The 24,462-nt window shown below is 45.0% G+C and overlaps 2 protein-coding genes across 3 annotated transcripts in view; one reads left to right on the forward strand and one right to left on the reverse strand.

The window, feature by feature from the left end:
• Window positions 1-6,649, reverse strand: part of cnbd1 (cyclic nucleotide binding domain containing 1) — a 29,798-nt gene extending 23,149 nt beyond the window's left edge. The window contains exons 1-4 of one of the 2 annotated variants that reach the window (XM_035413953.1): window positions 6,406-6,649; window positions 6,013-6,085; window positions 5,691-5,810; window positions 3,186-3,314 (exon numbers count right to left, since the gene is read on the reverse strand). In XM_035413953.1, coding sequence (XP_035269844.1) covers window positions 3,186-3,314; window positions 5,691-5,810; window positions 6,013-6,085; window positions 6,406-6,445 — 362 coding nt within the window. In that variant the 5' untranslated portion in view covers window positions 6,446-6,649. The remainder of the gene's footprint in view (window positions 1-3,185; window positions 3,315-5,690; window positions 5,811-6,012; window positions 6,086-6,405) is intronic. The other variant, XM_035413955.1, reaches the window with a different exon arrangement.
• Window positions 6,650-7,844: 1,195 nt separating this feature from the next.
• LOC118225767 (cyclic nucleotide-gated cation channel beta-3-like) lies at window positions 7,845-24,078 on the forward strand. The gene is made up of 18 exons (XM_035414669.1): window positions 7,845-7,955; window positions 11,447-11,510; window positions 12,099-12,195; window positions 13,683-13,843; window positions 14,083-14,433; window positions 15,007-15,215; window positions 15,869-15,919; window positions 16,315-16,401; window positions 16,736-16,800; window positions 17,290-17,412; window positions 19,033-19,174; window positions 20,883-21,042; window positions 21,564-21,661; window positions 22,259-22,342; window positions 22,687-22,805; window positions 23,028-23,180; window positions 23,433-23,583; window positions 23,821-24,078. The coding sequence occupies exons 1-18, from the start codon at window positions 7,845-7,847 to the stop codon at window positions 23,845-23,847; spliced, it is 2,253 nt and encodes a 750-aa protein (XP_035270560.1). The 3' UTR covers window positions 23,848-24,078.
• The last annotated feature ends 384 nt before the right edge of the window (window positions 24,079-24,462 follow it).

Raw genomic sequence — 24,462 nt, forward strand, 5'->3', positions numbered from 1 at the left:
TCAAGATAGCCACGCAAGGCACCAACCAGCTCGTCAGGAGCAATCGGGGGTTAGTCTTCGTTATGTCCTTCAAGGACCCGAAGGCTCAAGGACACTTCGACAGTGAACCGGGGATAGAATCGACAAGTCTCTGGTTGCCAGACGACCGTTCGAACCTCCCGAGGTGTGGGGTGATCTCCGCAGCTGATTGGCTGAACTCAACCGCCAGGTAGGAGGGGTTAGTTGGGGCCAGGTAAGTTTGGTAAAGCTGGCAGAGTTTAACCCTCACAATGCCCTGTGTCCAGGGGTACACTGTTCGTGAAAAACAACATTCGGTGACACATGACAAAACCAGACACGCATCTTTACGTTTGGAATAAAATAATACTTCCAAGGCAGCTACATTTAAAAAAAACGAAAGCGAAAATGAACCATAGAAGTTTTCACCAAAACCATTACTGGATGCTCCACCATCTGAAGGTAAATTATGATTTTCTTTACAGCTGAATGGTCTGCTCTTATCACCATGGTTTCAAGGCAGGCAGTATCCGAAAAGTGGACAAGATCAAGGTACCGTAATAGCCTGAAAACCCATTTGGGAAGATCTTCCTCTTTCTCCTCTTCCTCGTGTGAGCGGTAATGGGGCCTGTGCCAGAACAGTGTAATGTGCAGAGTAATGGGTTCACATGGGCCCAGTCACGACACCTCTTTTGACAGACTGGCACATCAAAGACACAGATTACTGCAGTACAGCAAATGGACCCAGTGATGCAGTACTCTGCCAATGCAAATGTCCCTTAGAGTGAAGTACACACACTTGCAAACATACACACACATACAAACATGCAAGCACACACACGTAGACAGACATGCACACACACACACACACACACACACACACAGATTCATGCTTGCACACACAGACACGCCCATGCGCACACACACACACAGACAGACACACTCACACACACGCACACACACAGGCAATACCACACACTCATGGCTGGCTTACGATTGGCCAGCCTGTCCTTGAGAGTGAAAAGGTGCAGAGCAGAGAGAGACAGAGATAAAAGGGAGGGAGAGAGGGAGAGAGGGAGAGATCACACAGCCTGCAGAGGGAGCAGGCACGTGCACAGCCAATCTGTCCATCTTCCTCACCTCAACATGAAAGAGAGAGAGTGAGAGAGAGAAAGAGGGAGAGAGAGAGAGGGAAAGACAGCAAGGGAGTGAGAGAGCCAGAGACAGAGAGAGAGAGAGGGAGGGAGAAAAAGACATTGTGAGAGAGAGATAGAGAGAGGGAGGGAGGGGGAGCCTGATTTAAAGAAAAAATAAACAGGAGAAATAGAAGAGGGGGAGAGAAAGTGCAGACTCAGCAGATTGGTGGTCCCTCATTTCCTTCATAAAACAAGAGGAGGGTTTCCGCTGGCGGGGTGGGGAATGGGGGGGGGGTCACGTCCTGCTCCCACGACCCCCCCCCCCCCCCCCCAACTGCCCTGGCACACAGACAGGCTCTCACGGGGACCCAGCACAGCGGAGGGAAGTGTGTGTGTGTGTGTGTGTGTGCGTGTGTGTCCCTCATTCAACCCTCTCTTGACTATCTCAGCATTATAGCCTCAAACACACACACACACACACACACACACACACACACACACATACACATATGCACACACACACACACACACACAGACACACAGACACACGCACACAAAGACACATGCACACACAGGATGAAAAGCAGTGTCTTTCAGGTGTCCTAGGTGTACTACTAAAACCCCTCCCCCCATACCCTTTCTGTGCTGCTATCGCCATGCCGCAAATTGATAAAGTGGAAAAGCGGATTTTAGTGTCTCATTATTATTATTATTGCCATTGTTATTATTATTATTATTATTATTAGTCCTATCATTATTATTATTATTATCATTATCATTACTGTTGTTGTTATTATTATTATCATTATTATTATTTGCTCACACTTGCGCAGTGTGAATTACACAGCTTGCATGGACACACTAGCCATGCGTGTCATTGCTCCATTGGGGAACTGAACCTTAACTCTCTCCTTAGATAAGATGGGCCAGTGAATGACCAGAGCAGTGCACCAGTCCCTGTTCACCTGATACTGCTGCAGAGATTTGTAATTCTGTTCACCGCGACAGCATGGGGTGAATCCCTGCCTAACCAACCAATTACAGTGAAGCACTTCAAAGCAGTCGGCCAATCAAACTGGCTGCATTACACTCACCTTGTCAGCTGCTGAGGGAACATGACAAATCATGCAATTTGACAAAGCAGCATATAGAATTTTCACTTTCCCCCTGGGTTGATGGAAAAATAGCCTTTCCTACCACACCTTCTCCATTGAAAAGGGAAAAAAGCTTCTTATCCAAAATCATGGTCTCACCCAGATTTTTATTAGTATTAGCATCAGACACTGTCTGGAGGGGGTTGATTAATGCTGAACACCTACAATGCTTTCACCCCCTAAGACCTGTGAATGCAGTATCTCCCAGTATGGCGCCTTTCTGCTGCAACCCTTTCAAACTCAAGCCCAAGATAAACCAATAAAACCACACACTAAGATCCTGGGAGAGACCTGGATCAAAAGCAAAAAAAAAAAAAAAAAAGATTCAATTAAAACGATGACATCAACCCCCCCCCCCCCCCCCCCCCCCAACCCACCCACAAAAGAAAACAGGAGAACACGCCTTGTACGTCAGTCAGGGCAGCTGACCAGAGATGAGTTTTGCACATGTTCAAATAAATACAGAAAACTAAATAAATCCACGCAGTTGCCAACGATGACAGCTTAGGGTGAAACAAAGAGCCACATCCCCTCTTTTTTCAAATGTAATTAAATTCATATTAATGAATTCTTCTTTTCTTTTTTAACATGGCCACTATTCAAGCCTTGAGCAGAAGTGACAGGCTTTTTGGAAACTCTGCTCGACAAGCTTGACATTTCAACTATAGACGATCCTGTGACGCATAAATGATCTCGTGACACCTCTTAATCATTTCATAATTAAAACAATGCGCGTTGTTTCATATCCACAAAGAAAAACGGCAAACGCACACACTTCCGATTGATGGGAATATATTTTCTAAAAGGTGATAAACTGCCCTCTTGTGGCCAACAAAGGAAATTCACTTGAATATTTCTCACGCTCTCTCGGGCATAAAGGGTCCTAGCGGGTACTCACAGTTTCCTCAGAGCCCTCAGTGTTTGGCCGATCAGATGATCTCGCGCCTGCCTGCTGTGACCCTGGCTCTGCCTCATATCCCAGGATGCATTGCTGCCCCCTCGTCTTCCTCTCACAGGAACTTGCACGCTAATGGGACACAACATAACTGCTTGAATATTTAGATTTTTTTTCCCACTCTGATTTGTTGTAATCTTTATGAAACCTCAGTTCCCAGTGATGCAGAATATCACTGCCAGTTTGGTGACCACGTATTCTCATTCATTCTGAAAAACTCCAAATGAATTACGCACTTAACTTCACACTCAAAGGATTTCTGTTCATTTGTACACAACTAGACCTTCACTGATAACCTAGAACTGCATGTGCATGACAAATGTGTGTTTTTGTAAGGAAATGTGCCCCTTAAGCAACAGTGTAGTATAGTGGCAAAGCAACTGGGTTTGTATCAGAATGTTGGTTGCAGGTTCAATGCATCTGTAGGGCACAGCTGCCAGTGTATCCCATACACTGATTTTATTTCGGCGTCCCACCAAAATCGATTTTTTTTTGTATTTAGTTTTTTATTTCGGTAAGTGACAACCACTAATCTACGTTTTAACATTAAGGGAGCTACTAACTCCTTCGGTACATATCAAGCTGTATGAATGGACTGTATGTAAGTGTCGGGCACAGCCAATTTACACTGCATATTTTCAGTCAAATTACTTAACTGAACATTCCAATGCTGATGTCACAATCACTACTGGGAACTGAAAGCAATGGAGTTCTAGAACACCGACAGAATTTTGAAAGAAAAAGATAAAACATTACAAAAACCCTGCTCTTCAACGGGCCTCTGGCCAGCACAGGCTGTATGCATGGTGGCGTAGTGGCGCACCGGCATGCTGCAGAACACGACACCGCTCTTCTGAGACAGTCAATCAGCTCACGCTCAGCGTGAAAGGCTGTCTCAGGCGTCCTGCCGTGAATGGCCCGGAGATGCCTGACTGGGTTCGGGTCTGGTGACAGGGAAAGCTGCAGCGTGCACAGCACATCAGTGTCACGGGGATCTGTCAGCCTGAAACTCGCCCCTCTCCGAAGGGTAAGAAAATCTTTAAAACGGGGTGAGGAGGAGCACTCAGTACCCTAAAGAGCCGGAATGGCTGACTCTGTGGCGCACTTGGTGCTGCAGTTTCCATTGGCTGTAATACTCCCATTCTGATCCTAGTAACCCTTTGAAGTTTGGGGGTTTTTTTAAACGTTTTTTTAAAATGTGTTCTAGAACTCCATTTTTTTCGATTACCAGCAGCGATTGTTACATCAGCATTAGAATGACCGGTTAAAGACATCCTGATCACATATTTGTGACCTCACAAGGGTTAATGGAGAGAGGGGAGATGGGAGGGGGGCTAATGATGATCTCTCCTAGCATCAGTGCACAGCAGAGAAGAGAACAGTGGGTTTCACAGAATGCATCATTCTTCAAGAGCACATGCTACCAACCCCCCCCCCCCCCCCCCCCCCACCCCCCACGCACCGGAGAACGCATAAAGACTGAGGAGAACCAGTGTCCACAGCTTCACATCCACACACACACACATAAACACACACACATACCCACAAGCATGTGCACACACACAAGCATGCGTACATGCGCAAACACACACATATGCACACACTCGCGTGTAAACACACATGTATACAAGTGTGCACACACACCACACACAAGCACGCACGCACATCAGTTCCGCATCAGTATGCTGAGCTGCATAAGGCGTGACAGAGCGCAGACATGTGCGTTTTTCATGCTAATGCCATACATAGGCGCACGGTCCCAGCTGTAATCACTCTGAATAGGGGGCAGCCCCAGCCCGACCACCGCGCATTTAATTTCACAAACAAGATGACAGTAACTGCACCTGAAAGCAAGCAATTGCATGTCTAATGCATGGTCGCATGCCACAAGTATGAATGCAAGTATTGATTACCACGTCAAGAGGCACGTGTGTCTCCGGGCATCATCACAGACAAGACAGCCGGGCTGTTTAATAACGCGGAAAGAATAATCCGCAAGGCAAGATAATACGTTTCCGGCTATATTCCCCCTGTCACGTCTTTCAGCGTATGGCAATATGTATCAATCCAATGAGTATTACCGATTTTCACGTCAACTGTAAAAAGCCTGCCTGCGCCACCAGCTGGGCAGTTCGAGAAATACAGGTATCTGAAGCAGGAATGCTGTGCAGCCTACAGCCGTTGAGACGATAACCACCAGTTCCTCGGAATATGAACATGCCGTTACTCTCACGTATTTATTTTTTATTGTTTCCGCTGCGTAGCGGATAGGCCCTACGCTTATCCAGAGGTAGGCTACCTGTACAGCTCACATTTTCAAATGCTATCCATTTATACAGCCGGATACTTCATTTGTGATTCAGGTTAAACTAGACATTTGACCCACTATATCCATTTCAGTTTATCAGCAAACCCATGCAGTGCAGTGCACAGGTGCGCGTGACTTACGGTCTGCAATTTGAAGGGAGCGGGACGCGCGGAATCACTTTCTTGGGTCGGAGGAATATTTTTTGATAGGAGCTCATAAAATCTTTATGGGCCTCTTCTGTGGATTTCGAATCGCTGCCGCTGAGAAAGTTTAAATAATAAACATTTTATGTCAAAACTGGCATGGACAGTCTTATGTAAGGGAATAATGCACAAGTGTTGCCTACATTTACATTCAAAATATATTGCTAATAATAATAATAATAATAATAGAACAACAACAACGGCAACAACAAATTCGACAACGTAGAAATATGTGCTTTGCCAGCACACGTGGTCTTACCCATCTCCGAGTCCACTTACGCCACATAAGGCTTCCAGATGTGTGTAATCTATGCCGATAACGATCTGATCATCTGTAACAATAAACATTAAGTTAATAAAACTAGCCTGTATCTACATGTGCTATGCGGTGACTTGTTACGAAATGCACGTAACGATTTTGGTAGCCATGAATTCTAAAAACACACCTTGCTTACATCCTTTACCTATTTAAAAAAAAAAAAAAATCTGAATCCAATAATGGGGCGTATAATCGATCCGTTTGTCAGAAAGGCGTTAAGATATGTCTTGCACCATGGAGATCTACAAAACTTAGAGCAAACTACCGTCCTAGCTAGCAACATAGCTCAGTTGGCTAGTTTATTGTTAAGGATATTTCCAGATATGTACATACCGCAATACTGCAGACTGGGAGTACTGGCTTGAAGTGACATTATTTAACTGACGAAATAAAAAAGAAAAGTAAACTCTGTTGTGTATGGCGTCCCAGTAAACCGTATACTCTTGATACCTTCTCTGAACCGAAGACTTCACTGACGCACATGTTTTGGATGGCTTCCTTTCACCATGGTAACAGACAGGGTTACCACACACGCCTGTTTAGAAGTTGATTCTTTGCTAGGCAATCTAAGTACGGTTTAGCGAATTGCTCGTCGTCTCCTATTACTTTAAGCGAGATGTTTACCATAACACTCACACACACATAAACATACGCACGCACGCACACACACACATCAAAACAAGCGCACGCACACACACATACACACACACACTGAGAGAGAGAAACACACTCGAACAGAAGTGGCTTCTAAAATATTTCACATGCAGCGGTTTTTCTAATATTAACAGCCGCAAAAGACCAAATGAGATTTAAACCTCTGCTCAAAAAGATACCAGAATTCGAGCAGAATTGGAGTTAATGTATACCTATATAAAGGTCACTACAGTTATTTCGAGTCCACACTCGTTATGTCCGCAAAATAAGCTCAGCTGAAAGACTACAGCAGTAATCCTCTCAGGACAGACCAAAGAATGTGAGGATTAATTAACTAAATGTTGTGAGAGAGCAAGAGAGAGAGAGAATGCAGAGTTGGCTACTGGCATAAATGCTCTATATGCTGTTTTTTTTAGGGCTACAGCACTTTGGGGCCACACCAACATTCTCGTTCAGGGCCAACAAGACCACAGTGCCAGTTCTAAAAGAGAAAAGCATCTGTACATGGCACATATCTTATGTATTCTAATGCTTTTAGCATTTAGCAACACATTCAATTGAAACACAGATAGATCATATTTGAGTTTGAATGCACACAGAGAGGTTTTTAGAGAGAGAGAATTTGCATTTGAGAGATATTTTAGTATTCTATGAGTAGATAAAGAGAGAACCTGAATCTGACAGAGATGTTTCAATTGTTTGTGAGTGGCAGATATTAGGGAGAGCTGTGAAAACGTTGCACAACCAGGCTGTTCCCCTGTATTGTGGCTGGGGGGCATATATAGGTGGCAGTCCACAGGAACTCAATAAATTATGTCATGGAGCCACATTACAACCGTTGCATGAAGCACACAGAGAAGCACGTCTCCTATGGCGAAAGGGGGGCTCACTGGGAGGGGAAAAGGTGGTGGTTGGGGGGGGGGGGGGGGGGGGGGGGGCATGGTTGCAGGTGGGTATTAGCAGCGCTAAACAGGCTAATTGCATCAGCCTGTCAGGTTATGAGGACAGCCCCCCTCCTGACAGCAGTCTGTGAGGGATAAACCGAGGGGGGGGGGGGGGGGGTTTCGGTGTCTCTCTGCAGTAGCCCTCACCCCTCCCTCCTGACCGGCCGGACTGACATGTTCGGCAAGCTGAAAGCAGCCTTCGGGCCGCCCCGAGTCGGCCAGGATCCACAGACCCCGGCCCCAGCTCCAGCGCCCCAACCTCCACCTCCACCCGCACCTGCCCAGGTAAGACCCCTGCAGCCCCCCACCTGCTGCACCCCTTCTGCATCCACCTTTAGGTCAGATAGGCAGGCTATTTTTCCTCTCAAATCTGATCAGTTTTATTCTAGTTTTTTTGGGATTATCTACCTTTTTCTTCCTTATTCAATTATTTATTTATTTATTTACAAGTCAGTAAGTGAGTAAGTAAATAAATAAATACATAAATAAAAGGCTGATTTACTCCGGGGAGGAGGGTTCCACTGCCAGGACCGAGCGGTGGAAGATTTCAGCGAGGCGTTTCAGTGTTTAGAGGTCCCATCACAGACGTGCGTGGCCCTGCGGGACCCTGCCTGAGTCAAGGCTGCAATGGAAAGACAGGCGGAAGTGAGGTGAAATGAAGAACAGACTCGCTCCAAAAAAAGAAAAAAAAAGAAAAAATCATCAAATCAGTTTTATGTGTAGTGCTTTTTACAGAAAACTGCCACAGAGGTGTCTCACAGAGCGGCAGAAAAAAGAACAACACCCTCTTCCCTGATTCCCATCCCCTCTTCCACGTCTTCTCCCCTAGATCTAGCCTATATTCCTCTATCCTCCAAAACCTCTTTTTACTTTCCCTTCTACATGCTAATTCTAGCGATGAGGGACTGCCCATCTCTGGTGTGTTATAGCCCAAACGTTGAACTCCTCATTTATCCCCGCTTGTGTTGGTGGTGCCTCATGAATCTAGACCTTTTCTTTATTCGCATTCGTAAATTGCTCTGTGTGTAAGAAACGACAACTAAATGGCCGAGATGTAAATGAACTTAAACTCTGCCTCGAGAAGCAGGACACATCGCATTGCCGGGTCTTCTGGGATGTGTAGTAATTCATCGATAACGTTTGCAGGACATTGGGGTGTGTGCAGGACAGTGCTGTTTTTGCCTGAGACGTGGGGACGTCTGTGTCAGCAGAACGAGGGGGCATAAATGAAAATGAGCATGAATGGGAAGTTCCGCACAGACATTAGGGAGTATTTCTTCGCACAGAGGGTAGTCATTGCGTGGAATACATTACATTACATTACATTACATTACAGGCATTTGGCAGACGCTCTTATCCAGAGCGACGTACAACAAAGTGTATAACCATAACCAGGAACAAGTATGACGAAACCCCTAGAGAGAAGTACCGGTCCAAGTACAGGGAACAACCGCATAGTTTAACCACCAGGGTCCAGGTTGAACTGATTAACACTAACAACGAGAACGGCAACAACGCAATCTATGGAAAAATAAAAATAAATAAAAATACAAGTAGTCGTTAAGACTGGCGCATCAACTAAGTCACCTATTAAACAGCTGCCTAGTTACAACCCTAAGTTTAGTCATTTACAGGGGGGGGAAGGGATGGGGAGAGGTGCAGCCTGAAGAGGTGGGTCTTCAGTCGTCGTTTGAAATGGGTCACAGTCTCAGCTGTTCTGACCTCCACAGGGAGGTCATTCCACCATCGTGGGGCCAGAACAGAGAGGAGACGTGTTCTGGAAGTGCAGGTGCGAAGAGGGGGAGGTGCTAGGCGTCCTGAGGTAGCAGAACGGAGGGATCTGGCTGGCATGTAGGGTTTGAATATCTTTTGAAGGTATGCTGGGGCTGATCCCTTGACTGCCTGGTATGCTAGAACCAATGTTTTGAATTTGATGCGAGCTATAACAGGCAGCCAGTGGAGGGTAGTGAGCAGGGGAGTTACGTGGGAGTGTCTGGGGAGGTTGAAGACCAGACGAGCCGCAGCATTCTGAATGAGCTGCAGGGGTCTGGTGGCAGATGCCGGTAGTCCAGCCAGAAGAGAGTTGCAGTAGTCCAGGCGGGATAGAACCATTGCTTGGACCAGGAGCTGGGTTGAGTAGGTGGTGAGAAAGGGGCGGATTCTGCGGATGTTGTATAGGAAAAATCTGCATGCCGGGTTACTGCTGCAATGTTGTTGGAGAGGGACAGCCTGTTGTCCATCATCACTCCGAGATTCTTGGCGCAGGGTGATGATGTCACTACGGTGTCCCTAAGGAAATGGAAAAGTCGAGGAGGGGAGAGGATAGAGCAGGAATAAAGATTAGCTCCGTCTTTCCCGGGTTGAGCTTCAGGTGGTGATTGTCCATCCAGCTCTGTATGTCCCTCAGGCAAGCGGAGATGCGGGCGGGGACCTGTGTGTCCGATGGGGAGAAGGAGAGAAAGAGTTGCGTGTCGTCGGCATAGGAATGATAGGACAAGCCATGGGCAGATATTACAGGGCCAAGGGATCTGGTGTACATGGAGAAGAGAAGGGGACCAAGGACTGAGCCCTGGGGAACTCCGGTGGTGAGGGGACGGGGTGGTGATACCTTACCCGCCCAGGCAACCTGGAAGGAGCGGTCAGATCTAGGTATTTAGTAGAGGCAGAAACTCTGGGGGTTTTCAAATACTATCAAGTTTGTAGGTAAGCAGTGAGCACTAGGTACCCTTTAGTGGTAGGAAAATGGTGACCATTGTTCAGTTGAATGGGCTGTTCTCCGCACTGTGCTTTGTTGTGTTGTGTTGAGTCTTAGCCACCAGGGGACTTGGCGGCTCATGTACATTAGTGGCTCGAGTACAGCTGTCCCAGGACAAATTTATCTCCCACACCTGTTCCATGACTAGTTTATCTCCTCCGTTGACAACTGGGAACAAGTCAATGTTTAGTATAAAATCAACCATTCTCTGGACGTGTCCATCACCTACGTTGACCCAGCAGTTAGGAGAAACACCCCCTCCCCCATCCACTTTTCTTCTTTTTTTTCTCAAAACTAATTCTCCAGAGCCCAGACACTCGGCGCGGCCGTAACTTTGCCGAACGACGTCGTTACTTACGTGCCCGCTGAACCGCGAATGCAGCGCTTCCCGTGATATATCCGATCGCCGGCGATTGCCTTTTCTTCGCCGGGGCGACGAGGCGGCGCGTCATCCTGGAATTTTGTCACGCGCACCTGAGAGAGATAGAACGAGGGAGTAACTCACGGCCGGGTGAGAGAGAGCCGGTTTTATTGACGTCCTTTTTAAAGGCGCTCCGGTGTCTGGGGCATCTGTCTTATCGTTCCTGTCGTATAGCGGATAATCGGTTTCTAACAGACTTGGTTCTCGCCCGTCGTTGTTCGATCAAGAAGGGAAACGTGCGCCCTTAAGTCGGGCTAGGCGCAGAACTGCACGCGAAGCAAGTGATAAAAAGAGTCCGTTATTTAAATAATTTTGTTACCTAAATTGCATTATTTTGTCATTTACGTTTCTGTGAGCTGTCCATGTACCTGTGCATGCGTATGTTTTCTTATAGCTTATAATTTAATATAGAGTGAGTGATTGCAATGCCTTGCTTGCTTACTATATTACAAATATCTGAACATCATTTTTAAAATCTATTATTTTTCTTTGGAGAAAATACATTATAAAAATAGATGGATGCCCATCCCGTTCTTGTAGAATATGGTTCTAAATTTGGAATTGCTCAAGCCTGAAGGAAACTTTTTTCCCCCCTCACAGCCAGGAGAAAAACCTGCGGAAAAAAAGGACGAAACCAAGAAAGATGGAGAAGCCAAACCAGGCGGTAAGCAATTCACCCAGGTGCCAGACGGTCCGTAATTCAGTCAGGCTTTTAAAACGGTGATGAATGAACCGGGACGCTTGCGGTGTGTAGCTTACATATGTCAGTTTACCAAAATATAAAGGCCACCCTATATTTTTTCAAGAACACAAACGCACGTTCAGCATGTCTTGCCTCTATTTTTATGTCCGCATATCGATTTCCACCTGGAGTCAGATAGCATCTCCTCTTCTGGGCTTCCTGCCATCGATGCTTAGAAGGAAAGAGGAGATGAGACAGTCAGGACCTGCCTGTCGGCAAAGACTTCTGGGAGTTTAAACTTGGGGAGGCGAGGATGGGAGGAGAGGGGGTGCAGCAACAACTGGAAATCAGTCATTAAAGAGAGATAATTTGTAGGGGTGAATACAAGCAAAAACAAAAGCAGCTGTAAAAGAGGGCCTGATTTATCTCTCTACCCACTTCTGTTCTGTTAATCTCTCCCTCTCACCCTGTGTCGTTGCCCTTGCCTAAACTGACTTTCTTGGAGTGCTTTCATTTGTGTAAGTGAATGTGTAATTGGCAACATTGCCCCCTGCTGGTGCGTTCGTGCAGGTCCTGCTCCGGCCGCCCCCGCCCCGGCCACCGAAACCAAGAAGGCCGAGGAGAAGCCGTCCGACCCTGCCGCCAAACCACCCGGCGCCGCTGAGGGGTAAGGGTTCGAGCCCCCCCTGTGCACTTGGGACATCCTGTCACACTGTGTCCGGTTCCATTCATTTCGTTTATCGTGAGAGGGGCCCTAATTGCACAGGTATAGGGGTGGTCTGTGGTGGTGGGGCCCAATGTGAAGTCTATTCATGGGGCCCACCCAAAATCCCTGGTGGTGACCCTGGTCGGTCGGACGGGGGTGTGATTGGGTGAACAAAGAAAAGGGAAAGTTTTATCATGTAAAAGGTCTTTTTAGGCTTTTTTTTTTTTTTACCCCTTCTCTAAGGTAACAGTAGTCATTTCCTTTGTTCTTTAGACACACACAGAGGCTTCATTAAAAACAGTAAGATACTCTTTGGAAAATTGGGGGACGTAAACTTTAAAACCAGACAGCGTTCCTCTTAAAAAAGAAAAGCTGAAATACTGTATGAAAAGGCTGAAATATCTAATGAAACGAATGAAATACCTTATGGAAAGGGTGAAATACTTTTAGAAGCTGTTAAATACACCCGGGCAAGAATACTAAAAGAGGCGTAATGCGAGTCATAATCACAGTTAAAATGGTGGGCCGTATGGCGCAAAAATGCCCTGGTATCCTATACCTGCACACGATGTTGTTTCGCTGCTGATTTGAGTGGTGAAAACAAACATGGGGCTAAAGGATGTGTTCCATGTGAGAGACAGCAGCAGGCTAAAGTAGTGCTGCCGAAAGAGGATTATGGGATTTGCAGTATTTGTGACTTAAGAGGATCTGTGGATCTCCTTAATGCTAAATCAATACCAAAAAAAATAAAATAAAAATCCAAGAAACAATATAGTTTAAGGCAACAGTGATTAACTCTGTCTCCACTGTGAGGATGCAAAGTATTGCACTAGGGCCCGCACTATTCAGTAAACGCGGGCACAGTGGCATAGTGCTTGGCACTGTTGCCTCGCAAGGGGGAGGTTCCGGGTTCGAATCCAGGTCCGACCGGATCCTCTCTGCGTGGAGTTTGCATGTTCTCCCCGTGTTCGCGTGGGTTTGCTCCGGGTACTCCGGTTTCCTCCCACACTCAAAGACATGCATGTTAGGTGCGCTCTTGCAGTTGCCCTTGACCAAGGCACTGGCCTCAGAACTGGAGTTTGGTCCCCAGGCACTGCTCTGTGGCTGCCCACTGCTCCTAAGTAACTAGGATGGGTCAAATGCAGAGGACAAATTACCCCACGGGGTTCAATAAAAAGTAATACATATGTATATATATATATATATATATATATCTTAAAAGTAGAATTCCATAAGCTCTCCTGAGAAGCAGCAAAAAAAGTATTTTAATTCTCAATACACGACAGAAAACTCTTGTTAAGACAGACTTTTTTGCAGTACTGGGCTCATAGGAGTGCTGGTCTAGGCGTCAGTTTTGCTTCTTAGCTCATGTTGGTTAAAGTTTGGATATGGAGGTGGGTACCTGTTCCTAGATCAGCACCCATTCTGTCGTCCACCTCCTTCCGCAGGCAAGAGGACCCTCCCCCTCCGCCACGCCCCATCGTGGTGAACAAGTACGCTGACCAGCAAATGCTTGATGTCATCAAACGGATGAGGGACAGGACTGCGCTCTACAAGGAGAAGGTCATTGACCCCACTGCCTCTTCACCGGAGCCCAGCCCACCTGTCAGTAAGTCCCGCCCCCTCAGAGACCCCGCCCACTCTACATACACATGAACACCCAGAAGCTAATACACACTCAAATATACATACAAACACACAAAATGATTTGCACACAAACACACACACACACACACACACACACACACATATGCATACACATACTTATACAAACACACATGCACACACACACACACACACACATTATGGTTTGTCTGGGTCACGATTCCGTATTTTTTTTCCTTCCAGCTCCCGTTTTGAGAAAGCGTGACTTTCTGAAAAAACAGGAGGAGGAGAGAATCAGAAAAGAAGAAGAGGAGAAGAAGAAAAAAGAGGAGGAAGCCAAGAAGGCAGAGGAAGCAAAGAAGGCAGAGGAAGCCAAGAAGGCGGAGGAAGCCAAGAAGACGGAAAAAAAGGATGAGAAAAAAGACGACAAGAAAGAGGAGAAAAAGAAAGAAGAGGTGAAGGAGCCAGAGGTAGCGGAGAAGACGGGGGTGTCGCTCTTACTCGAACTCGGTGGCTCCTGCATAGACACCCTGCTGAAGCCTGTGGAGGACGCCATGGACAAGGTGGTGGGCAAGACCTTCGATCCTTTCACAGGTGAGTCTCTCCTCCGAGTCCCCGCCTTCTGCTTTCTCTCTCTCTTTCTCTCTTTTGTTCTCCCTCTATCCTTTTCTCCCTTTGACGTTCCTCCTTTTTCCAGTCCGCCCAGTTCAGTTGAAATGCTTTTTCAAGAGCGTGAAAAAATGCTGAAATAAATAAGCAAGAAAGTCCTGGGTTCAAAACCGGCCTGGGCCTTTCTGTGTGAAGTTTGCTAAGTTCCCCCAATGTCCGTGTGGGTTTCCTCTGGGTACTCCGGTTTCCTCCCACAGTCCAAAGACATGCAGGTTAGGCTAACTGGAGCCTCTAGATTGCTCATAGGCATGAGTGTGTGAGTGAATGGTGAGTTAATGGGGTGTGTGCCCAGCAATAGATTGGCGGCCTATCCAGGGTGTATTCCTGCCTCTTGCCCAATGCATGCTGGGATAGGCTTCAGCACCCCCCATGACCCTGACCAGGATAAGCGGGCATAGATAATGGATGGATGGGGTGAAGATGGGGTGGCAGATTCGACTAATAAAGCTGCAATTAAAACTTTCTCTTGCTGTCTCTCTCCCTTCTCTCTCTCTCTAGATCGCCGGTACATTTCGTGGCTGAGTTTGGTCACCCTGGCCTTCAACTACAACGCCTGGCTTGTCCCGGCCCGTTTGGCCTTTCCCTACCACACGGAGAAGAGCATCCCCTACTGGATTGCCAGCGACTTCCTGTGTGACCTCATCTACATCGCTGACGTCGTCATCTTCCGGCCCCGCCTCCAGTTTGTCAAGGGGGGCGACGTCATCGTGAGTGCAATCCTCGTCCAAGGTCACCAAGGACGTTGATCTTCTTCTCCTTTTTTTGAACACTCTTCACTCTATTCTTTTCTTAACTGTAAAGAAGCCGGAAGAGCCAGGACTAGCCTATGATCTATTATGGTGGGCCCTACTTTTTCACACAAAAAAAGTGTGTGACGAGGTTGTCTGTGACAAACTTTAACATGGAAATGTGGAAAGCAGCTGTGGGAGCATGGGCAGTTCTGCGTCCAGCCACATGGGGCAGTGTCGAGAGTTCTGTGTGATTGAAGCTGAACACAGTAAAATGCCCACTGTTGTCTCGGACTGAACATGAACACAGCACGTCCAATAGTAATGAAGTGCACTCTGTCGCAGTGAAATCTGTTCTGTCACAGTTGATTTAACATTTTTCTGTGTTTGGAAAACAACGCTTGTCAGAATGTAGTGTATTATTTGCTGATTTTAAGAGGATGTATGGAAGGAATTTGCATTCCCATTGTTCACTAAATTTAAAGTACCTTAATTTACAGGCATCTTCAGCACGAATGTGTATGTGCGTGCGTGCGTGCGTGCGTGCGTGCGTGCATGCGTGTGTGTGTGTGTGTGTGTGTGAAAAAGACAAAAAGCAACAAGTCAACAGCAACTTACTTTCTATCTTTCAGAATGACAGGATTTTAACAAAAAAGAATTACAGAGACAGTCCAGGATTTAAGGTAAAAAATGCATATATGCAGTTGTTTGAGTTTGGTTATTTTAAGATATGATTTTATGATTCTGTAATTTTAGATATGACATTGTATGATTAAAATCCAGTGTTTCTAAAACAATCCCTGTTAAACTAAACCTAAATGGCGGAAATCCAAAATCACACACTCTCCAAGATCAGGATTCTGCTTCAGTGCTTTATCCAGAACTTCATTAAATCATTTTTTCGTTTACATCATTGTATGTCTTAAATACGTATGTTGAAGGTTCTGATGAGGTTCTTTACTTATGTTGTTAAAATGTTTTTGACCTAAAGCCTGGTGTATACATATATATATATATATATATATATATATATATATATATATGATTTAATGCATATTTTTATTTCTCCCCATTTTAGCTTGATATAATCAGTGTAATACCCTTTGACCTGCTGTGCCTCAAGTTGGGATTCACCTCCATCTTCAGAGCCAACCGTCTGTTGAAGGTTAGTGAGTCAGTGAGTCAGTTGTTTCGAGTCAACGAGTCAGCCAGTGAGTTGGTGAGTAAGAATCAGTGAGTCAGTCACTGAAAGTCAATGAGCATCAGTGAGAGTTGGTGAGTGACAAGTGAGTTGGTCAAAGAGCCGTAGTGAGAGTAAATGAATCGATCAGTGAACATGAGTGTGTCAGCACAAGTGCCATACATTCGGCTGCATGTGCCTCAAAGGCTGTCGCAGAACAGTTTTAGAGTGAAGGTAGCATTCAGGGTGTACCTCTGTTAACTGTTTTGTATCTAAAATGCAGCTCAGATGTGATCTATTTATTATTTTATTTTCTCAGATGGACGCATTCTTTGAGTTCAGCGATCGTTTGGAAAGCCTGATGACCAAGGCTTACATCTGGAGGTAGGAAGAGCAGAACACCCAGCCCCCGACCGCCCCCCCCCCCCCCCCCGAAACTTACCCAGTCACCAACAGTGAGCACACTCAAACACTTCAGCCCTTTAGACCCCACCACACTTCTACAGTTTATTAATGAACTTCTATTTTCACCAACTCTTAGAACAAAGTTTCTCTTTCATGTGTTTGTGTTTTGGCTTGCAAAAATTTCCTTGAAACTTATCTGGGATCTGCTGAAACTCACAACCAGTGACATGCAGAGAGCAAATTTGGCGTGTTTTTTTTTTTTACTGTTGTTCAATAATAATATTCATAATGATACTACTAATAATAACAAAAACAATAAGAATAAGAATAATACTAATAATGCTAATGATGTAACTTTGTTACAGGAAGGAAGCTTCACAATGTAAAGCATGTTCCTTAATTATAGTAAGTTGTGTGTTGCTATGGCCCGTAAATATGTGGAGGGCTCTCCTGTTTTTTTTCCGGCAGAGTCATCCGGACCATCGGCTACCTGCTGTACATCCTTCACCTGAACGCGTGCATCTACTACATCGCCTCTGCTTACGAGGGCATCGCCTCCACCAAGTGGGTCTACAGCGGCAAGGGCAACGCGTGCGTAACTCCTTCCTTCTCTCTCTCTCTCTGGAGCACTTCTCTGGACGAGGGCCGTCTGATTCACCAGTGCTGGATGGCCAAAGAGCACGTTTGTTCTTTATCCTTCCAGCTGATTTAGGCCTTAGAAACAGTGTTAGCCAATTAATTACTTTAGAGCTGAAGCACTTTTTTAAAGGTTATTTTGATTTGATTTTTTTCTCCATTGGAAGACTATATGACTATATGAGTAGAATTAGTGTTTTGTATCTGAGGAACACTGCTTTGAATAGGAGAAACTGAATCTGTGAATGGCTTATGAATCATTCTCAACTCAAACAACACGCCTGACTTGATGCCAATTTTTTTTTTCACCTGTTTTAATATCATAAAAACACATTTTTTGGTACATTTCTTTTTTTTTTTTTTAGATGCGAAGCACCTCATGGACGTGGCTTGTTCAGACACACACTCCCTTGAATTTGCTTGCTCACGCACTCACTCTCTCACACTTATTAAACTGAAGATTCTCCACAAGGGGGAGCCATTAGGACTTGAAATTCTTGAAGTAGCTGAAATTCGGGGGGCGCTACGTAAGAGTGGTGCTTCGCATCAAAGACACACGGTGTCCTTGTTTCATTTGAAATATATTTTTGAAGGCTCTCGTTTGTTTTTTGATTGATATTGAGTGTTCTGTGCTTTTGTAGCTACCTGAGCAGTTTCCTCTATGCGGAGAAAGCCCTGCTGATGGTGGCTGAGCTTCCCCTTCCCAGCACCATGTTTGGCCAAATCTTTCAGATGACAAACTACTTTTTTGGGGCTCTTTTTTTGTCTACATTTCTTGGCCAGGTACCCTAATGTCCATATTCTATTTTTATTTTTTGTTTATTATTACTTTTTTTTTTTGCTCTTCTCTTTTCTGTCTTTTAAAAATCTTTTTCCCTTTTTTGCTTGATGACTCATAAGACAGGACTTATGAGACAGGACGTATAAGACTTGTGAGATGGACAGGTACCTGTGAGACACTGGGTTCCTTTGCTTTAATATCTGCCAGTAAACAGCAACAAAAAAACTTAAGGGCAACTTTACATCACTATAACATGAAAAGTGCTGAAGTCTGTGTCCATCCTCTTTGGGTTTCTTAGTCTTTCATGGTTCTTCTTACAAACTTTTCCACATTTTTATTGTTTTGTTTTTTTCTTCTGTCCATTTATTTATTTATTTTTTAAATATGGATTATATGTTGGCCAAAGGATTCAAGCAATCATGTTCTACTGTCAGCTACTGACTGCACAGCTTACATTAACTACACTGCCACAACAATGAACCGCCTCAGTACAGCGCCTCAGCCTCATGATTTTATAAAGCCACATTAATACCCATCATTCCTACATGCATCGTCGCTAACTCAAACCAAAAAGCCTGGGCAGGAAATTAAACTGCGTCAGTTTGTCTGTAGAATTGCCTTTGTATATAAATTAACATTTATTAGATTTTTTTTTTGTTATAGTGGTATAGCGGAAGCTTCTAGTGTTTTATGAGTAATTAACGAGCAGTAGGTTGAGCTCCATGCGCAATTGGGCCGGTGTAGGTGTATTTCAGCGAGAGGGAAACCAGATTACCCCCCCGTCTTTCCCGCAGGTACTTACGATGTTACTACTTTGCCGTTCGCACCTTGATCACCATCGGGGGCTTGCCTGAGCCCCACACCGTCTTTGAGATCCTCTTTCAGTTGCTGAACTATTTCACGGGCGTCTTCGTGTTCTCCAGCTTGATCGGACAGGTACGAGCGTGATGCTGCGGTCGAGTCGAGGCGCCGACCCCACTGCGTTAGACATAGAGAAAATTAGTATTGTTACTGTTACCCGCCCCCCTCCCCCCGAACAGTTTAATTTCTGTAGTCCCTTTAGCATTCAGTCCCCCCCCCCCCCCCACTTTGACACTCTCTTTTCTCTCTCTGTCACTCTCTTCGTTTGTATATGCATGAGGTTGATTTTTGGGGTAGAATAACTTAAAACAGGAGATATACTGTGCCTGTGTCTGTAGACACCACTACCACATCCTCTGTGCACAACTATGCAGAAAGAATCCAACATTTGCAAAGGGAAATTCAGTGTAGATTTCACTGAATCATCATTAAAACATTTCTTGTGGGTCACAATGTAGTGTTTGGCTACAACAGCAACAACAACAGAATTCAAAGTTGGATTAGCGAGCTATATGGCTAACTTTAGCACACTTTGTAGGTGTCTTTGTTTACATCTAGTTAATTGCCATGGCAATACACGCATGACCTTTAACCTGCTTCGTAGGAAGCTGGGTCTGAGGGTCAGGCAAGGGACTGCTATCCAGTTTCATGGAGCTTGATGGAACACACTAGCTTTTTAAAAAAGTAATTAGCTTGAACCACAGTGAAACATTAGCAAAACCGGTCATATCTGGTTCTGAGCTCAAGACATAATTATGGTGCGCTCTCAGAAATAAAGGGACAGGTTGCTGTTCTTTAGGCAACAAATTTCCCAAGTGAACGCTGAAAGTACAATAACGTGCTCTTAGGGAACTAATAATTACCTTTTACAAGCAAAAAAAGAGAAAAATGAATTATGTATTTCATCCCTACCCGGAAAATAATTAATTGACACCCCAGTGACAAGCATGTGTCTCTTTGTAGGCACTTTTTTGTACCTTTAATTCTGAGAGTGTAGTGAATGATCGCGTAGCTATCACTTAGATAGGACTCATTGACTCTTACTGACCAACGCCCTGACTGACTCTCTGACTCATCCTTAATGACTGACTCTCTGACTCATCCTTAATGAGTGACTCGCCTTCAACAGGTGGTTGGCTCTTGGTAGGTGATTCATTTATCTGAATGCGATCCCTGCCTCCATCACTGTTAGGGGGACTGGAGGGTTTTTGGACGCACCTGCTGGTGTTTGCATGGCCTGGCCTAGCATTCCAGTACGAGCAGTAGTGTAGTGTAATTGCTAAGGGTTCGTAAGTCAGAGGCTGCAAGTTTGACTCTCAGATGAGGCATTAACGTTGTTATTTTCACATTTACATTTTGGAGATCTGGCAGACGCTATTATCCAGAGCGACCTTCACAGCTTACCTTCCCTAAATTCAATCCATTCACACCAATGTGTTTAAAAATGCAAGTCCTGACTCAGAGTGGAGTAGGGTAGCTGCCAGGGGCTTAAATGATAGAGGAGTGTACCCCCCTTGATAAGCGCTGTAAAATACATTTTTAAATAATGAACAATAAATCTAACTGTGTGCCTCTCTCAGGAACAGGCATTAGGTGAATGTACGGTTTCCGGGCCCCACGCCTGTACTTTCGGCTCCGCGGAAAAAATTCTATAAACCATTTACAGCAGTCATCGCACGACGCGCTGGCGTACGTGAGCACGGGCGAATCCAGCCGTGCCTCTGCAGGCAGCCCGTTGGAAAGCGCAGCTGAGCTGACAGGCGTCTGTCTCCGCTCGTCACAGATGAGAGACGTCATCGGAGCCGCCACCGCCGGGGAGACGTACTTCCGGAGCTCCATGGACGGTACCGTGGCCTACATGAACACCAACAGGATCCCCAAACTGGTGCAGCACAGAGTACGCACCTGGTATAACTACACCTGGGCCTCCCAAGGCATGCTGGGTAAGGACTCGCCTTAGTCTCAGGCCAGACCGACTAGGTCCAAATGAGATATGTCTGTCCAAAGCCCAGAGATGTGCGTTTCTAATACACCAACTGTTAATGGGTGGTGGACCACCAATCGGCAGAGGCCATATGAGCCAGCTCAGTTATTAGCCTATAACATAATACTGGCTAAGACTCGAGGAGAACCAATCAAATTGCAGGAAGTGAACTGAATTGAACGCACATTCCCTTTTCAAATTCTCTAGAGAGTGTATGCATCTGAGAATCCCACCAAATGTTAGTATGCTGAAAACATGTCAACACATTTCCATACTGCTGTGAAATAATAATTTAATTACTGACTTATTATTATTATTATTATTTGCAGTTAACCTTTAGTACAAAAGCTTTGATTCTTCTGGAACATAATTTCATACCTTACTTGTTTTTAATAGCGTTTACATTTACATTTGTACATGGTGTAAACATTACTCATGTACCCCCCTCCTGCCCCCCCCCCCCCCCCCACCCTGGGGCAGATGAGTCTGTGCTGTTGGAGCAGATGCCCCTCGTCATGAGAACCGCCATCGCCGTGGACATCAACCTCACCACCTTCCAGAAGATCGACCTCTTCAAGGTGAGTGCCCAAAAGTAACCTTCCCCCCTCCCCCATCAATGCCTTCTTTTCAACTACCATATTTCTACACTATTGAGCTGTTGAGAGTCAAACACATATTTGGAATACCTGAACTAACAGACATGACATATGCAACATATGTACCTTGTATAATATAATATAAAATTAAATACGTGTATGTTGTATAAGGGATGGGATAACCAGATGCATATGTTGTTTCAGGGATGTGATAAACAGTTACATATATGTTGTTTCAGGGATGTGATAAACAGATGCATGTGTTGTTTCAGGGATGTGATAAACAGATGCATGTGTTGTTTCAGGGATGTGATAAACAGTTACATATATTTTGTTTCAGGGATGTGATAAACAGATGCATGTGTTGTTTCAGGGATGTGATAAACAGTTACATATATTTTGTTTCAGGGATGTGATAACCAGATGCATGTGTTGTTTCAGGGATGTGATAAACAGTTACATATATTTTGTTTCAGGGATGTGATAAACAGTTACATATATTTTGTTTCAGGGATGTGATAAACAGATGCATATGTTGTTTCAGGGATGTGATAAACAGTTACATATATTTTGTTTCAGGGATGTGATAACCAGATGCTCGTAGACATGCTGCTGAGACTTAAATCCATTGTGTATCTACCCGGAGACTTTGTGTGTAAGAAGGTGAGAGTGAACACACCTGTGTCATCTGTGGGCTGATTATTAGTGCTTAGATGATGTCTGATGCTAATTTTGACACTGACAAGCAGAGAATGGGAAGCGTTTTAAAAGGGGACTGATTATGCACAACTAATTGAGTTTGGTGTCCTTTAATGTGTTCTTTCACTTCCCCATTCTTGTTCTTAACTCTATAGTTTCTCATTTCCCATTTCCTGTTTAAGGTTTAAGTTTCTCACTTCCGGTTTCCTGGTTTTTGTTCGTGAAGTTTGTGTCCCTCCCTGTTTCCTGTTTGCCTGTGAAGTTTCTCACTTCCTGTTTTCTGTATTTTGACTATGTCCTGTCTGCAGGGGGACATTGGAAAGGAGATGTACATTATCAAAGCTGGGGAGGTGCAGGTGATCGGAGGGCCGGACAATAAGATCGTATTTGTCACACTGAAGGCCGGTTGTGTGTTTGGAGAAATCAGGTACAGAACAGGAAGAGGGGTTTGAGCATGTGACTAGCATTATCAGCGCTGTGACATCAGCATGCAGTGAACAGCACAATGCCAAATCAGATCAGTCAGCCACACTGGACCTGATATATATTATTCACACAGTGCATGGGTAGAATGCATATTTGTTCACATTTTTTTGGTTGCTAATTTTCTGTAAATTTTGTCTAAATGGCCATTGTACGTCATCGCCAGCCTTCTACAGTCTTCTAAGGACGGAGGCAACAGGAGAACAGCCAACGTTGCCGCCCACGGTTTCGCCAACCTCTTCGTCCTGGACAAGAAGGACCTCACTGACATCCTGGTCCACTACCCCGAGGCCCAGAAGGTTCTGGCCCGGAAGGGAAGGTAAGTAGGTCCAGAATGTCAGTGTGGACCAATTCAAGGTACAGAAACTCTCACCAGTATGCCTGCGGTCTTGAGCCCTATTTGGGATGCAGCTGCTCAGCCAACTGTGGCAAAGTGAAAGGAGAGATTGCTTAGGAAGCTACATCCGCTCTCAGTGTAATCGCAGTGCTTACCTGAGTCATGTCAGGCCTGTCGTCTCCAACGCTCTCGTGGCTGACCCGTCTCCGGCGACCCGCTCCTCTTCCTCCTCAGGAAGCTGATGAAGGCCAAGGGACCAGCCGCGGCCGCGGTGGAGGCCGACAAGAAGACGGGGCTGGCCCTGTTCGCACCCAGGCCCCCGACCCCGAAAATCCTGAAGGCCTTTGGCCGCTTCAACAAAGCGAGCTTCATGGAGCAGCTCAAGGTGCCGGCACCCTCATGAATAATTAATGACACCAAATGTTAATTATTCATGAAGGTTGTTTTAATGAACCGATTTGTTCGTTTCTCCGTCTTCATAACGCTAATATTAAATGTGAAATTAGACAACATTGAAATATGAAATATGACATGTTTATTTTTCCTGAGTTGCCGGTCTTAGCGCTGCCCTGGTTAAGCATGTGACGTGTCACGTGACTCAATCTTTCTTGTTCTCTTTCAGGTGTCTACAGAAGCAGAGAAGAAATAAGTGGCACATGACCATGCCCCTCTCTGAACCTGGGAGACTTTTAAAAATGGCTTTTACCTGTCCAAAAAAAAAAAAAAACAACAACAAAAATGTGCTTGCACTTTACTGCTATAATATGGCAATAATCTAGTTTTAAAAAATGTAATAGCATTCCTGTGGTTTTCTTTGGCCTCACTTAACATTAAGTGACATACTACCTGTGTGATCGCACTGTAACAGAGGTAGATACAGTGTAGCTGCTGTGTATATACACAATATTACATTGTATTTACAATCATATAAACATAACTTAAAAAAACTGCGTGGATGTTAATATTTGCAAGTGTAACCTATTTATGTGCACATGCAGAGTAGTTACAGTGTACCAATTCCGGAGTTTTAGACATAGCACAGTGTGCATGATCAGTGGCTTTACATCTACAAATCCCATTTTTACCTTTATCACTGTTTTTGTTTGCAGAATCTATAGTATATTTATTATAACAAGCGCATGGTCTAATGGTAATAAGCTAGTAATAAGCTAATTTGTTTCCTAAAATGTGGATACAGTGTGGAGTTAGTGTTCGCAGACCTTGTGACTTATAAATTATTACAAATGACATGACTTTTAATAAG

Source organism: Anguilla anguilla, chromosome 4 (assembly GCF_013347855.1).
Source record: "Anguilla anguilla isolate fAngAng1 chromosome 4, fAngAng1.pri, whole genome shotgun sequence".
In the NCBI taxonomy this organism is placed as follows: domain Eukaryota; kingdom Metazoa; phylum Chordata; class Actinopteri; order Anguilliformes; family Anguillidae; genus Anguilla; species Anguilla anguilla.